Below are 15,021 nucleotides of genomic sequence, written 5' to 3' on the forward strand. Positions count from 1 at the left end.
AACTCAGGGGTACTCAGCCACTGAGCCACATCCCCAGCACCATTTTGTATTTTATTTAGAGACAGGCTTTCACTGAGTTGCTTAAAGCCTTGCTAAATTGCTGAGGCTGGCTTTGAACTCATGATCCTCTGCCTCAGCCTCCAGAGCTGCTGGGGTTACAGGCATGCGCCACTGCGCCCAGCCTGTTCTTCTTATTGAAGGATGCTAGTCATTGGCTTTAGGCCCATCCGTATCCATCATCTCAAGATCCTCAGTTACATCTATAAATACCCTGTTTCCAAATAAGGTCACATTCAGAGGGAACAGGGCTTAAGACTTGGGCATATTTATTTGGCGGACACTATTTGACCCACTTCAGTGTTTTTAAAAAGTCTTCAAGGAATCAATCTTTTCATTAATTAAGCTAAGCTTTCCTTCCTGTAAGCCTAACTTTGGGAGGTCTCACTGGATCTCTATGGCAGTGGGAATTTGAGGAAACTGGTCTTTGCGGCAGCTGGTTCACCACAGTTGGAAGTTGGATCATTGGTCTGCAAGAGCAGAGATGGGCTGGGACTCAGGTTTAGGGGACAGTGCAACGAGGACAGGAAAGGACAGACACAGCGAAGGGTTGGTGGATGAGAAAGGACTATAAAGATGACTGAGGAATATTAAAACAGAAGGGGGAAGGGAGAAGAACGAGGTAGCCAGTGACCCAGGAAGGAGGGTACATTAAGAAGGGTAAGACGGGTCAAGAAACTGCAAAGCTAAGGGTGGCCAAGTCCTCTGTGTTCCATCACAATGAGTGTGTCGGCCTCTGGCAGTTGAGTGTTGAGGATGGAGGCCTGAGCCCAGAGGCAGGAGGTTAAGGAGTGAATGGAAAGGAAGTGGAGGCTGGGAGTGTAGACACTCTCTCAAGAAGTCTGGCTGGGAAAGGGCGTGAGGGACATGACAGTACTCACTGGAGGAAGTCAGTCCCTGTCCTTCCCCATGGTAAAGTAAAATGAAAATGGCAGAGATAAGACATAGTGTCAAGAGAAAGATTTCCCAACGTCAAACTAAAGAGCATTTATGAGACACACGTTGGTTCCATTCTCAACAGGTTCCTCATGGGTCTCAAAGGAGGCCCCAGCCTTGGGTAGCGATGGTGGCAGCACTGAGATGTGCATCTCCCCTGGTTCTGGTCCTGGTACAGAAGCAGATTGCCAGCTGCTATTGTGGGTTTCCTGCAGTGAACATGCAGGCGAGTGCCCCTGGGTCTGCACAATGCACAGATCTACTTCTGAGGCTCATGTGTGTTTATGTGAGGTATAGGGTCTCTTATGGCAGGAGTGGGCTATGGAAAGTGGACATTGTTGTCTGAAGGGAGTGGCATTTGCCCCAAAGTGCTACAGGGAAACCAAAATAGAATCTCACCAAATTGAGGAAAGCAAAGAGATGGAAATCAATCTGCAATCTCAGGGTTAGATATTTTACTGGGGTCCCTCAATAATTGTGCTTTTCATATGGAGAAAAGAATGAAAAACCTCAATATCACAAACGCAAAGACTAGAAGTACCACCCGGATGGGCTCAAGAAAGCAATCTGCATAGAAATTTAACAATTTAGAGGAAAAGAGTGTCTCCCAGCAAAGAGCCACGCGTTGTTTGTCAAGGACTCCAAGAGCCCCGTGCTTCATGAGACTGGAACACGTCCTCAAAACAATAGTACATTACTTGACAGTCTTAGAAATAAAGCCACAAGACATGCATTTAAAAAGACCAACTCCTTAGTTTCTTGTAGAAGAAAATGTTGTACTTTATATGAGTATAGATAAGGAATTCAGCTGACTAGGTTTAGAAAATCTAAATAAGAACTTCCTAAATGATGTTTTGATTCTAAATTTTATCAATCTAGCTTAAGATGTCAGCTTATAGTACGGGACAGTAATTTTTACTCAACTAACCTGGTTTATTGTTCACTTTTTTTTTTTTGAATACCAAGGATTGAACAGGGACACTCAACTACTGAGCCACATCCCCAGCCCTAATTTGTATTTTATTTAGAGACAGGGTCTCCCTGAGTTGCTTAGCACCTCACTGTTGCTGAGGCTGGCTTTGAACTCTCAGTCCTCCTGCCTCAGCCTCCAGAGCTGCTGGGATTACAGGTATGCACCACTGTGCCTGGCTAATATTCACTTTTGACAGAGACTGTTTCAAGCTAAACAAATATTCCACAAACAGGAAACAGACACGAAGAGAGGAATGGAAAATGTAGGGAGATCAATACCTTCTTCTCTGGGCTCCCATGGAACTTTCCCAGGTGCCTCTTCTTTAGGATTTTGCTATCTCACTTTCGTAGTGTTTGTGTGTTTTGGTCGGTCCTCAGACTTCACACAGTGTGTAGCCCATAGCAGACTCTCAGAATATGTTTATTAAATGAATAACCAGGAAGAAAGCCAAATTGTGATCAAAACAGGACAAAGCTCTGCTGAATCCTGAGAAAGAAGCCAATAGATGATCTTTACTTTTCTTCTAGCTTAGCAGTAGGACTTTGGTTCTATATAGATAATTGTCAACCAGATATTCATACATTTTGCAATCTTGGTGCTTTAGCAGTTAAAAGGGAAAGCTCAGCATATTGAGCCTAAAATACACCTCACATAAATATCTTCTCTCCTTCACACCTCATGTTTCTCTGCCTTAGCACATCCAAATTATATGCCTTACCATCAGCCTATATTTGAAGAAGATCAACATGCCACTGTGAAGTCTCTGAGATGGGTGGACATGTTGGTAACCTGCCAGAATCTGTTCCAAAAACAACTTGTATAGAAAGTTCCTTTTAAGCTCTGAGTTGATTAATCTGGATTGTAAAGTACAGGGTTCAGAATGAGGTCAGAAGAGTGGGTAGGGTAACAGCAACATGCCCTGAAGATAAGTGGATGTTGATGTCAGAGTGAATAGGGTATGGAAAGGCAGAGAGAAGCGCCACTTGTCAGTGACTGGAGGCATGCAGGTGTAATGCTTCTTGCTGGGAAGGGCCATCCTAGACTGCCATTTATACAACAGCCTTCACATGCAGCTTCCCTGGTCCTGTAGGGTCATCTTTGCAGGAATTCTGAGATGGTGCCATGTCAAATTATTTATAACCAGATTTAAAATAAAGACCTCATAATTGAAATATGTTACACTCACTGCTCCAGAAAGTTTCATACAGTTAAACCTTGTCTCCTTCTCCCTTATAATATCCTCTGTCATCTACAATTGTGGAGTGATTTACAGAGCTACAGTGGGTGACAATGAACTCTTAACTGAAAGTCTATACAATTAGTGCCATGACCTCTTCCAAAAAGGACCTGTGTTCTAGTCTTAGTTTCTCTTCACATTTTTGCACCTTATATTTTGACAAGTGCTGCCAAACTCACTAAAATGTACACTCTGATGATATGTGGAATGCATGGTTTTTAGAATAGTTTCACTGCCCTAAATCTCCCCTGTGCTCTGCCTATCCACCCTTTCCTTCCCCTCACCCCTGATTCTCCCCACCAGTCCCCAGGCAGCTACTGGTCTCTACTGTCTCCATGGTTGTGACACTTCCAGGATGTCCTTGGAATCATATGGTACCCAGCCTTTTCAGACTGGCTTCTTTTGCTTCGCAATATACATTTAGATCCCTTCATGCCATTTCACACGTGTTAGCTCATTTCTTTTTATCCTGACTTAATATTCCACTGGAGGAATGTAGCACAGTTTATTTACTTGTCTAGTAAAGAATAGCTTGGTTGCTTCTTGCTCCTTTTTGTCCCCCATAATTGATGTACAATAAATTGCACACATTTCAAGTCTACAACTTGGTGACTGTTCACATAGGATTACACAAGTTAAACCATCACCACAATCAAGATAATGAATACACCTACCATGTTCCTCACAGCCCTGCCTGCCACCCTTTCCCCAGGCAAACGCTTGCCAGCTTTCTGTCACTTGAGGTTAATTTGCATTTTTTAGAGTTTTATATCAGTGGAATCATATGGTATATATTCTTTTTGTCTGCCATCTTTCACTCAGCATAAGCATTTCCACTAGATTGCATACACTTGGAGAAGCTGGTAAATCTCCTTGGGATGGTAAGGAATAATAAAGGTCAGAGATTCACCCTTGTTGAGAGCCACAGCCCAAGGGGCCACAGCCGAAGGGGCCCCAGCAAACTTCCAGCTGCCAGCAAACTTCAGGCTGCCGGCTGATGATTGGCTCACAGTGGCCCCAGCAACATCTAGCTGATTGGCTCCTCTGCGGTGATGCTCATTGGGCTGTTTCCCTGCCCTTTCAGACCATGGAGCTGCTCATTGGGGGACTTTTTTGGCTCCGCCCACGTGACCCAGCCAATAGGCCTCAAGAGCAGGAGGATTGTGGGAGGTGGAGAGAGAGGCTTGGTTTGGAGAGAGAGGCTTGTGGAAAGCCAGTGGTGGCAGTTGGGGCTCTGAGGGTTTTTCCTGAGAGGCTGTTTTGTTTGGCGTGTGTGGTTCTAAAAATAAAGTTAGTTTCTTTTGACAAGTGGCTCCTGATTGTGCCCAGCCAGACTGTGGCATCACCCTGTTATCAAAGACCCCTTTATAAAGTATACTAATTCTGAAAAGAGTCAAAAGTGTTATTTTCTCCAGTGTCATGATGCAAATGGAGTGTCCACTTCTGAGTACAGATATGAAGCATTTTCACAGTTTGATATAATGAACCTCTAAGCATGATGCACCCCTTGGATGCTGCCACCTCTGTGATGGCCGTGTTTTGATATGACTGCCATGGTTTTGATTGAGTGCAGGTTGTAGATTTTCTTTGCTCTGAACTTTGCTGCAAATTATGGACATGCACTTTAAGTATATAATTAAATGGTGAGTTAAAACTAGATTATAAAAATATGTATACGTGATGAGCATCCCTGATATGAACATCTGAAATCTAAAGTGCTCCAAATCTGAAACTTCTTGAGTGCTGACATGATACTGAAAAGTGGAAAATTTTACTCCAAGAATTTTTTTTGGTGGGGGCACAAAATTATTTAAAAATGTATAAAATTATCTTCAAGTATTGTGTATAAGGTGTGTAATATAAATTATGTAGACTTAGGTTTCATCCTCAGTTATCTCATTGTGCATATGCAAATGTTCCCAAATCTTCTTCTTCTTCTTTTTTTTTTTAAAGTGACTTGAAACTTGGTCCCTCTGAGAGTGGGTTCATTTTTTTAATTGATTTTTTAAAAAAACTAAATGACAGTGGAATGCATTACGAGTCTTATTACATGTATACAGCACAATTTTTCATATCTCTGGTTGTTTATAAAGTATGTTGAAACCAATTCGTGTCTTCATACATGTACTTTGGATGATGATGTCTATCATATTACACCATCCTTGCTAACCCCCTGCCACCTCCCTTTCCCTCCCATCTCTCTGTCTTATCAAATCTAAAAAAAAAAAAAATCAGAAATCTGAAACCCTTCTGATTTCAAGCATTTCCAATAAGGGATACACAACTAGATTATAATTGTAAGCTTACATTAAAAAATCTATTGAAGGAATGAATAATGCTATTTACCTGGAATGGGAAACACCAAAAGGACAGGGACAATAGGAGGTGAATGCAGTCCCCAGCTACCACCAATCATGCTGCTCTGGAGGACCAGGAGGTGTCCGTATTTCCTGCAAGAAGAGCGGCTGCCACATGAGGAGACTCTAATATTAGAGTTTGGTTCAAAGTAAGAATCTAAGAAGGAAGAAGGAGAAGGTCTAAGTAGAAAGAACCCAACCCACCTCCAACTCAGAAGGAAGCAAAATATCTCTCTGGACCTTTCTGCAGAGATGGAGGGGCAAGCAAATCCCTAGTACACCTACCTGTACATTCAGTTGAAGAGTTTATCCTTAAAGGCATACAGCTTCTCTGTTCTCATGTATGAGTTCTTTAATAAATAGATATTGTTGAGCACTTATTATCTGTCCACCCCTAACTACTGAGTTGGCAGAAAAATTAGGTAAGAGGGGCTTTCATACAAGAGATACTTGACACAAAGGTGAGAAGGAAAAATAACATCTATATCAAGGAAGAGATGTTCATATTTTACTTGTCCCTGGTTGGCTGACTGATGGATATTGAGGCTCCGTCACTAACTAGCTCTGTGGTCTTGAGTAAGTTAAATGGGCTTTGGTTTTCTGAACCAAGAGTGACGCTCTAAATGATCTTTAGCTTCTCCTTTCGATGTAAAATTTATGAGATGATATGGCTCAAAGGGACCATACATAATACTTACTGGAGAATGCTGACTTGGGGCTCCTGGTACTGGCTGAAGAATGTTAACCTTTACGGAAGTAGATGCTAACCCTTCACCCTTTGGAATTTCAGTAAGATTAGCAGAATTCCTTGTGTCATTAGAAAGCAGCTAAGACTTTCTTCTGTCTCCTCAGTTTTTCTTCTTCATCAATGTGGCCCATACTAACACTCTTTCTAAACCCCCCAAATTTGCAGATGTGTTATATTTGACATGATTCTGAAGAGAATGAGCTTATGAGCTTTGATGCCCATTTCTACCACTTATCATCCATTACTGGCTGAATTGTGCCCCCTCAAAGTTATATATTGAAGTTTAAACCTCCAGTACCTCAGAACATGATCTTATTTGGAAATAGCATTGTTGTGGATGTAATTAGCTAAGAGGAGGCAATTGTGGAGCAGGATGGTCTCCTCATCCAGTAAACTGGTGTCTTTATAAAACAGAAAATTGGATAGAAATACAAACACAGGAAGAAAGCCATGTGAAGATTCCCCAAGCCAAGGAGCCAGCAGAAGCTGGGGGAGAGCTGGAACACACTTCTTTAGCACCTTCGGAAGGAGCATGGCCTTGCCAACTTCTTATCTAGGACTTGTAGCCTCCAGAACGGTGAGATGATGAGTGATTATCCTTCAGGCTGCTCAGTGGGGGTACGTTGTTATGGCAACCCAGGAAACTAACACACCATCTGTGAGGTCTATCGAAGACATGTAGGGAGACTTATTTATTTATTTTAAAAATGTAGGCATTTTCCTTTACTCTTTAACTCTTCACCCTCTGTGGTCCCTAGTCCCCAAGTGTACCATGACTTTACTCACTCACCGGCAGCTTCACATTCACTCTGGTCTTTGGTAAGGACTAAATATTTCCGCAAGAGGATGACTGCCCTCCATGATGACTGCACTCCTCTACTAAGTTCTGATCTGGTCTTCCAAACCCAAGGTTAAATCCATTTCCATGATATAAACAGACAGTGGACTTTCATAAATTCAATTAATTTCATGACTATAAAAATATGACATCATTCTAAATTTCAATTGAGGGTGAATCAAAATTTCTAGAAATCATCTCGGTTTGGATTGTACTTACTACTTTTTTGGTTTGTTTTTCTCTTTCACTAGAATCCTTTTTAGAAATGAAAATTTCATAACAGCAGCATTTGCATTTACTAGGCAGCTGTCTGCCATGATTTGTAAGGACATATTTTCTACTGTTTATAAAATGAATTGAAAGTTTAGAGTTGTGTGTGTGTGTGTATGCTCCACTAAAAGTAACCGAATTAGTGCAGATGATATTAAATAAGGACTCATTATCAAAGACAATGTCAGACAGACACCATGGTTAGACGCTTTCTGACAGCAGTTATAAAATAATGAGCTTGGTGTAAAAGCATCAGATGCAGGTCAAGAATTTTTTGAAGAAAATGTTCTCTTCTTTTTAATGATAGAATTCATTTTTGTCAGCTCTTGAAATTAATGATTGGTCTCATATGTAGTTTACCCATAGTCTCTGTAACTTACTTAAAGTTTGTCCTCACATATACTTGTTATAATTACTGGTAGAAATTTCTAAGTTCTAAGCCAAATAGAATAGCATCCTTGTAAACATACTGTCATTCAATTAATTCAGCAGAATCTAAGAAAGAAGAATTACTTTCATTTCTGTGTAGAAGTACCATGCTATGGGCAAGAATATTTGAATTATGCTGGAGTTAGAAATAATGATTTAGTTTCCAGAAAGAAAAATATTATAAAAAGTTCTTACAAGTAGATTATAGGATTAGATGTATATATGTGTGTATAAGTGTGTGTGTGTGTGTGTGTGTGTGTGTGTAAAAGTAAGTTTTCATAGTGGGCGGATTTTTTGATATGCTAGTAGGATTTCCCCACTTCCTGGTTGTCCATTGAAGAGGCAGTTGCTTAAATTGCCTAGAAGGTAATTGTTTCCCATAGGACAAAAATGGTTCGCCAGTGCAGAAATCTGAATAGATTATTAAATGTCTAGAGACCGGTGTAGCCTCTTGAACAGATTATTACCATAGAGTATGGCCATAAGAGTAATTGCAGTCACCGTTTGCTGGGTGCCAGTGCTGACTGTCCCACTGTGCCACACGTTCAGCTGGAGAACATAAAAGGTGCCATATTTCATCCTTACCATTAAGCTTTATGAAGCAGAGATTATACTCTGGGGGTTGTAGATGAAGAAACTGAGGATGAGTTTGGCTCCAGGTCATTTGTCTCTCCTTATAAACTTTAGAATGAATTTGTCCTTGATTTGGGGTTTCGATCAAAATATACTTTTTTTAGCACTTATATTAACTTTCTCTATTTATGTAATGTTATCTTCACAAATACTCATCATCATAAATTTTTAAAAAATATTTTTAGTTGTAAATGGACATAATACCTTTATTTATTTATGTGGTTCCGAGAATCGAACCCAGGGCCTCACATGTGCTAGGCAAGCTACAGCCCCAGTCCTTGAATTTCTTTTATTAATTTTTTGAGTAACTTCTATACGAACATGGTTCAAAACCAAAAAGTATGAAAGCATGAATTAAAAATGTTTCCCTTCCTTTCTTGTTCCCCATCTTTAAGCCCTCTTCCCAGGAACAGCCACACAACACATTTCTTGTGTTTCTTCTATATATTTACGCATGCGGACAGGCACCAACAGACAGACATGGATATGTTCCCCATCCTATCTCTGTACCAGCAAATGTTAACATAGTGATCTCATGGTCACATGCCCTATGACAATCTTAATGGCACACTTGGAATCCCTGGCATCTGTGCTAGTACCAAAGTCTAGAGAAAGGTATAGCCTCTTGCAAATGTGTAGGTGGTATGTGCTGGGTTTGACCAGAAGTGGGCAGGAAGGGGAGTTGTTCCCTCCCACAGATCTGTATTCTGAAGGAGGAGAAGCTCTATTACTTATCTCAGGCAGTCATTAAATTATAGGGGGACACATAACAAAAATACAAACTGGATGCCCATGTGCCAGGATGGAGGATAAAAACCAAGAAAATAAAATGGGCACTGGAGGGCACAAGTGTGCTCAACAAAGAACTGAGAGGAATACAAAGACGAGCGATGCAAAATGTGAAATTAAAGGTGCGTTTGATGTATACACACAGTCAGAAGGATCCACTACCCATAAAGTCGTGCAAAAGGGAGAAAATGCACTCGATTGACAAAACGGAAACCACACAGCCCATTCCTAACCCTTAATTCCTCTGAAGAACAATTCACACCACAAGGAAAAGAAAAGCTCTTAGATGTAGAAAGCAAAAGCTTATCAGGACAGACGCCCGGCATTTAGAAAACAATTTGGACACAGGAAAAAAATAATCTCATTTCCCCATGATGTGGCAGCGGAGAATAGATCAAAAAGCATCCGACAGAGTCCAGCAGGGGGCTAAAAAATGGGGAGGATTTTCACATTCAGAGGCATGGGAGAAAAGAGCAGGCGACTTGCTGTCAAGCAGAAGAAAGATGCGCACGCTTTCTCATATTAATCTTAGCAACGGCCCTAAGACATTTACCATCCGATTCAATAGCTCACCAGGTTTGGAGCCATTTTTTTCCTTTGAATGTAGGGAAGGCGGGGGCTGTCATCCTGCTCCAAAGTTTTGCATGCCCAACCTGCATCACCCACTCTTAATTCTCTAAAGTACCTAATTCAATTCGTTTCCATCAACATGCATTGAGTCTTTCTTATGGGCAAGATGGAGCTACATGCTGAAATGCAAAATGAAAATGTGCAGGTCATCTTTTTTTTTTTTTAAGTATTTAGAGTCTTGCCTCAATTTTTAAAAGAGAGGGTAAAAGGAATAGTGAAAAGGGTACTTTTCTATTCAGTTTATTTAGTTCCATAAAATGCAGCTGCCTTTCTTTACTGGGTTTCAAAATTCTTTCTAACAATCCTTGATTTTATGGCTTTTCTTGGCAACAAAAAGTCTCAATACACCCTGAACTACCTCCTGTTGGATTCTGATATTCAATTCCCATCAGAGTCTCCATTATGTAAATAAGGCAATGCTTAATTGCAACCACAACTATGATCTGGGATCTTCTTGGCTTACGTCCTTAGATCTGAGTTTATGGACATCAATTTCTCAGGGATTCTCCTTGAATTCTTTTCTAAGTTGTGTCTTGCTTACCAACAATGATTTGGCTGGATGTTTATTACTTTTAGATTCACATAGAAATATACGTGTGCATGCATGTACCACTCTGCCTCATTTCTCAAAGGATTTGAGACAGCTGGAGAAATACATAAATTTTCAAAAAGATAAAATAAGAATCCCAGAACTCAGGAACACAAGGGAGGGAAAATATCCAACTAAATACTGCAGAAATACTGCATGATGTGGGGGCTGCAGGTTTGGCATTACACCTCCTAAGTGGCCAAGGCAAAGAAAGAAACTCATGAGATTGACAGTCCCTGAATGCTCAGGACAAGCTGGTTGCTATGAGGATATGCAGCTTTTCTGGATACTGAGTGCTGAGAGAAATCTGTCCACTGTAAGGTGTATCAGATGACATAAAAAATACCTTACAAGCTTCCCATATTTTCTCACCCTTCATAAAGGCTGACGGCTTGATATCCAAAGGTAATTCAGTTAATGCCAAGCTAGTAGGGACCCCACCCTCTCTCAAGTACCATCAATCTCGTCTATCAAAATGAGGATTTCTTAGTAATAATCCGATCTGCTGAGGGCTTCTGTAGTGATATTAAAACAATTCATTTAAATTAGAAGCATTTAAATTTAAATAGTTCCTTATAATTTAAATGAGATCACGGAAGGCAAGGAAGGAAATTCATCCCTGTACATTGCATAGAGTAGGAGATGAAGAATTTTGGGGTCAGGTAAAACTGTTCTAAGTTTGCTAACTAAGGTCTTGCAGCCTTGGTTTCCTCAACTGTAAAATCAACATAATAAATGAATAACTAAGTGTTATGCAAAAAATAAAACAATGCAATATGGAAGAAAGCGGGTGGTTAGATGTAGGTGTAGATGTGCTTAGATGAGCTGTAAGGGAAGGCCGTGCTTAAGAGCGAAACCCGAATGACAAGGAGGGACAAGGAGGTTTCTTCTGAGCAGGAATATTCCAGGCACAAGGAACAGCAGTATAAAGGTCAAGGTGGAAACAGGAGGGATGCGTGTGAGTAACAGAGTGATGGCATTATTCTGCCAGTGCAGAGCAAGAGGCAGGGGCAAGGGGCAGATCACGGAGGATCTTATAAGTAAGATCTCAAACGGTCTGTGGTAAGGAATTTTTAAAAAACTATTTTTAATCACAGACCAACCTGGAATCCAAATGCATGTGACCATCTAAGCTCATGCCACATGATCATCACTGTGCAAATTTGACAACGCACTAGCTGTCTTCTGCCCTCTTTAATAAGACTACTGATCATGTGCTCAGTGTGTGCCGCTAATCACTATGGAAGTTTCTAAAGGCTGGCTCTCACTTTTGGTCCTCCTTGTATTTGATGCAGACCAGTAACACACTATTCATGTGATCCACAGACCACAATTAGAGCAATGCATGGAAAGAACCCTGGATCATATGGTAAGTGCATTGGAAAGCATATGTGAGGAAGGGGGTAAGGTAAGAGTCAAAGATTCAAGGGCTGTGATGATTCAAATGTTTACTAAGATGGAGAAGACCAAGGGAGGACAAACAGAAGGAGGAAAAAAGTCCTGCTTTGAACATTCTCAATGAGAGATGTCTAGACCTCCAAGGGGTCAAATAGGAAGTTGGATAGGCAAATCTAGGGTTCACATCTGAGGTCAGGCCAGAGATGCAATTTGGGGGAGTCATGACACCCTGCATTTAGAGCCTCAGATGAGCTGAGTGATCTAGCATGTGTCATAATGAAAGAAAAGAGGTCCCAGGACCTAGACCTTGAAGGGGGTGGGGCATTCTGATGTGACGTTGCTGCCTCTATCAGTCAGTATTCAAGAAATTTGATTCTCACTTTTCTGGAACTCCAAAGCTTCATACAATGTAAAATAAAATTCCGAAGTGTTACAGTACTGGCAGTAACTAGTCAGAACGAGATCCAGAATGTCCTTCCTACTCTGAGATGTTATGATTATGTGTCATTCAAGTTCTTTTTTTCCCCCAGTCTTGACATCATGAATTGAATGGTGGTCCCTCCATGTCCCAGAATCTGTGAATGTGGCCCTATTTGGAAAGAGTCTTCTTTGCAGATGTAATTGAGTTAAGATTCTTAAGATGAGATCATCCTGGATTATCCAAGTGGGCCCTAAATCCAGTGACAAGTGCCCTTATAAGATACAGACACAGAGGGGAGAGGAGAGACACAGACAGGGAAGGGGATGCCCTGAGATCAGAGTGCTGCAGACTCCAGCCAGGGAAGCCGAGGCCCACGGGCAGCCACCAGAAGCTGGAAGGGGCGAGGGTGCTGGAGGGAACGCAGAGTGCTGACACACACCAGCCCTTGCCAACACCTGGGTTGCAGACTTCTGGCTCCAGAATTGTGGGAAAACAAATTTCTGTGGTTTTAAGCCACCCAGTTTGTGAACATCTGTTACAGGAGCCCGAGGAGACTAACTACTCTCAGGCTTCGGGGCTGTACCTCGTTCTCACTCAGTGGCCTGAAACTTTGGCTGTAGAGTAGGATTGCCTAGAGGATGTATAAAACTGCTCAGATTATGATTCCATGGGACTGAGCTACAGGCAGGCATTGACATTGAGCCTGACGTGAGAACTGCTATTTAATTGGTCACAACAACTCAATATCAATGGTGAGGGACATGGATGTCCAGGTGGTGGATACCTGTATCTTTTTTTTTTTCCCTACCTTCAGAATTTGCTCTGAAATCTAACCTCAGTTCTCTTTCTGTCCAGATATAAAGTGTTTTTATGAACACTGAGGCAGTGTCAGTCAGCGGTCTGTACAGACCCTAGGACACTAATACAGTCCTGTTTCTCCATGAAGGAATCCTCAGATGCTCTGATAGGTGGCCACCTCTGTCCCTCTGGTGCTTCGCTTGCGTCCTCCAGGAGCACCGGGGAGGTGCTTTCTAGACTGGCGCTTGATAATGCCTAGCTTTAATATAAATTAGCAGATTCACCTGGGAGCCTTCCCTCCCAATTCTTCCCTGGCCTTTTCTTTGTAACTAGATAATGGCCATCATGGATTTCTGAGGTGGGCTAGATCACGTAAATGTTTTAAAAAGTCTGCTTCACATTTGCACCGAACAGAGAAGAACAAATTATTATTTGGAAGGAAGAGAATTCATAATTTTGAAACAAAGCAACTCATTGTACACCAGTCCTAAATAAATATTTCTTTATTTTCCAAAGTGTGTAACCTCCCGTGGTGATCTCTCTTGCACATCATGAGCAGTCATGAGGGCGATGTAGTTAGCAATGCGTGCTTGTCTGCAAAGAGCCTTTGACTGAAGAGCTCACTGCATCTATTGACTCCCTGGGAAGTCTGAGGTCACAAGCTTGGCTGGAGCACATGGGTCCAATAAAGAGGATGGTTTTGCCCTCCTGAAACCAAGCCAGAAACTTTATCTCCTTCATTGTGCGCTTTGGGTCATGTGCTAACGATGAGGATTTCTCTAATACTAATCCCCCTAATGATGGCTTCTCCCAGCCCTTACACAAACCCCACCAGGCCCCGTGGCGTGGCGGGCCAGAAAGAATAAAGGCAGCACGGTGTTTGGCTTTTGAACTGAGTTCAAGGCAATTAAAGTCAAGGACTAAGGAGGAAAGAGGGAGGCTTAGAAATACCAGCATAATAAGTAGTATGACTAGGGCGCTCTGTAAATTAACTCAATTAGACAAAGCCTGATTTAACGGGGTAAGGATGGTGAGAAGTGCTACCCTCATTAAATTGGGCTGTTAGAGGTGCCTCTAATGAAATTAAATTTGTGTTAGTTGTTTGAATCATAAAATAACATGTGCGTGTGCACGTACACACGGGCACACACATAGCTTCTGATTTTTGTGGGTACTTTTTTTTTTTTTTTTTTTTTTAGAGGAGAGGAATAGAATGCAAAAACGATAAATACCAAAAAAGAGAAAGACTTGACAAGTGGATGTTCAAGGATTCCAGAGTGGAAGGAGGAGAAGAAAGGCAAGACAGGAGGAGTGTGCCGGGTCCTCCCAGTTCTCAGCCATGAGCCCCATGCAGTGGGGGCTTCTGCTGGGGTGCCTGGGCTGCAGAATCCTGCCTGGAGCCTGGGCCCAGTTCCCCCGGGTCTGCATGACCTTGGACAACCTGGTGAACAAGGAGTGCTGCCCACCACTGGGTGCCAATCAGGCCAACGTCTGTGGCTTACAGGAGGGCCGCGGGCAGTGTGCAGAGGTGCAAGCTGACACCAGGCCCTGGAGTGGCCCGTACGTCCTGCGAAACCGGGATGACCGTGAGCAGTGGCCAAGGAAGTTCTTCAACCGGACCTGCAAGTGCACAGGTGAGGCCCCTCTGGGCAGGTCTGGGCCATGCTCAGAGCTTGGTGGAGAGGGTCTCCGCTGAGACGGGACAGTTAACACAGACTGTCAGACCAGGCCTCGGGAGGCAAACATGTATGTGTTTTGTAGCTCAGTAAGTCCTGGTTATATCATATCCTCCAGTGTATCCAGTTATGGAAACGAAATAAATATCACACGGGCCAAGCCTGGTTTTGAATGCACGCCAACATACCTTTGGCTTGTTTGTTGGAGGGGAAGTTAAAGAGCTGGAGAGTAGGCTTTGAAA

The 15,021-nt window shown here is 42.2% G+C and overlaps 1 protein-coding gene across 1 annotated transcript in view; it reads left to right on the forward strand.

The window, feature by feature from the left end:
- The first annotated feature begins 14,010 nt into the window (after positions 1-14,010).
- The window catches only part of Dct (dopachrome tautomerase), a 37,585-nt gene continuing 36,574 nt past the window's right edge, over positions 14,011-15,021 (forward strand). The window contains exon 1 of the mRNA XM_048800749.1: positions 14,011-14,737. Coding sequence (XP_048656706.1) covers positions 14,443-14,737 — 295 coding nt within the window. The 5' untranslated portion in view covers positions 14,011-14,442. The remainder of the gene's footprint in view (positions 14,738-15,021) is intronic.

The sequence above is a fragment of the Marmota marmota genome, unplaced genomic scaffold (genome assembly GCF_001458135.2).
Source record: "Marmota marmota marmota unplaced genomic scaffold, marMar, whole genome shotgun sequence".
Taxonomy (NCBI): domain Eukaryota; kingdom Metazoa; phylum Chordata; class Mammalia; order Rodentia; family Sciuridae; genus Marmota; species Marmota marmota.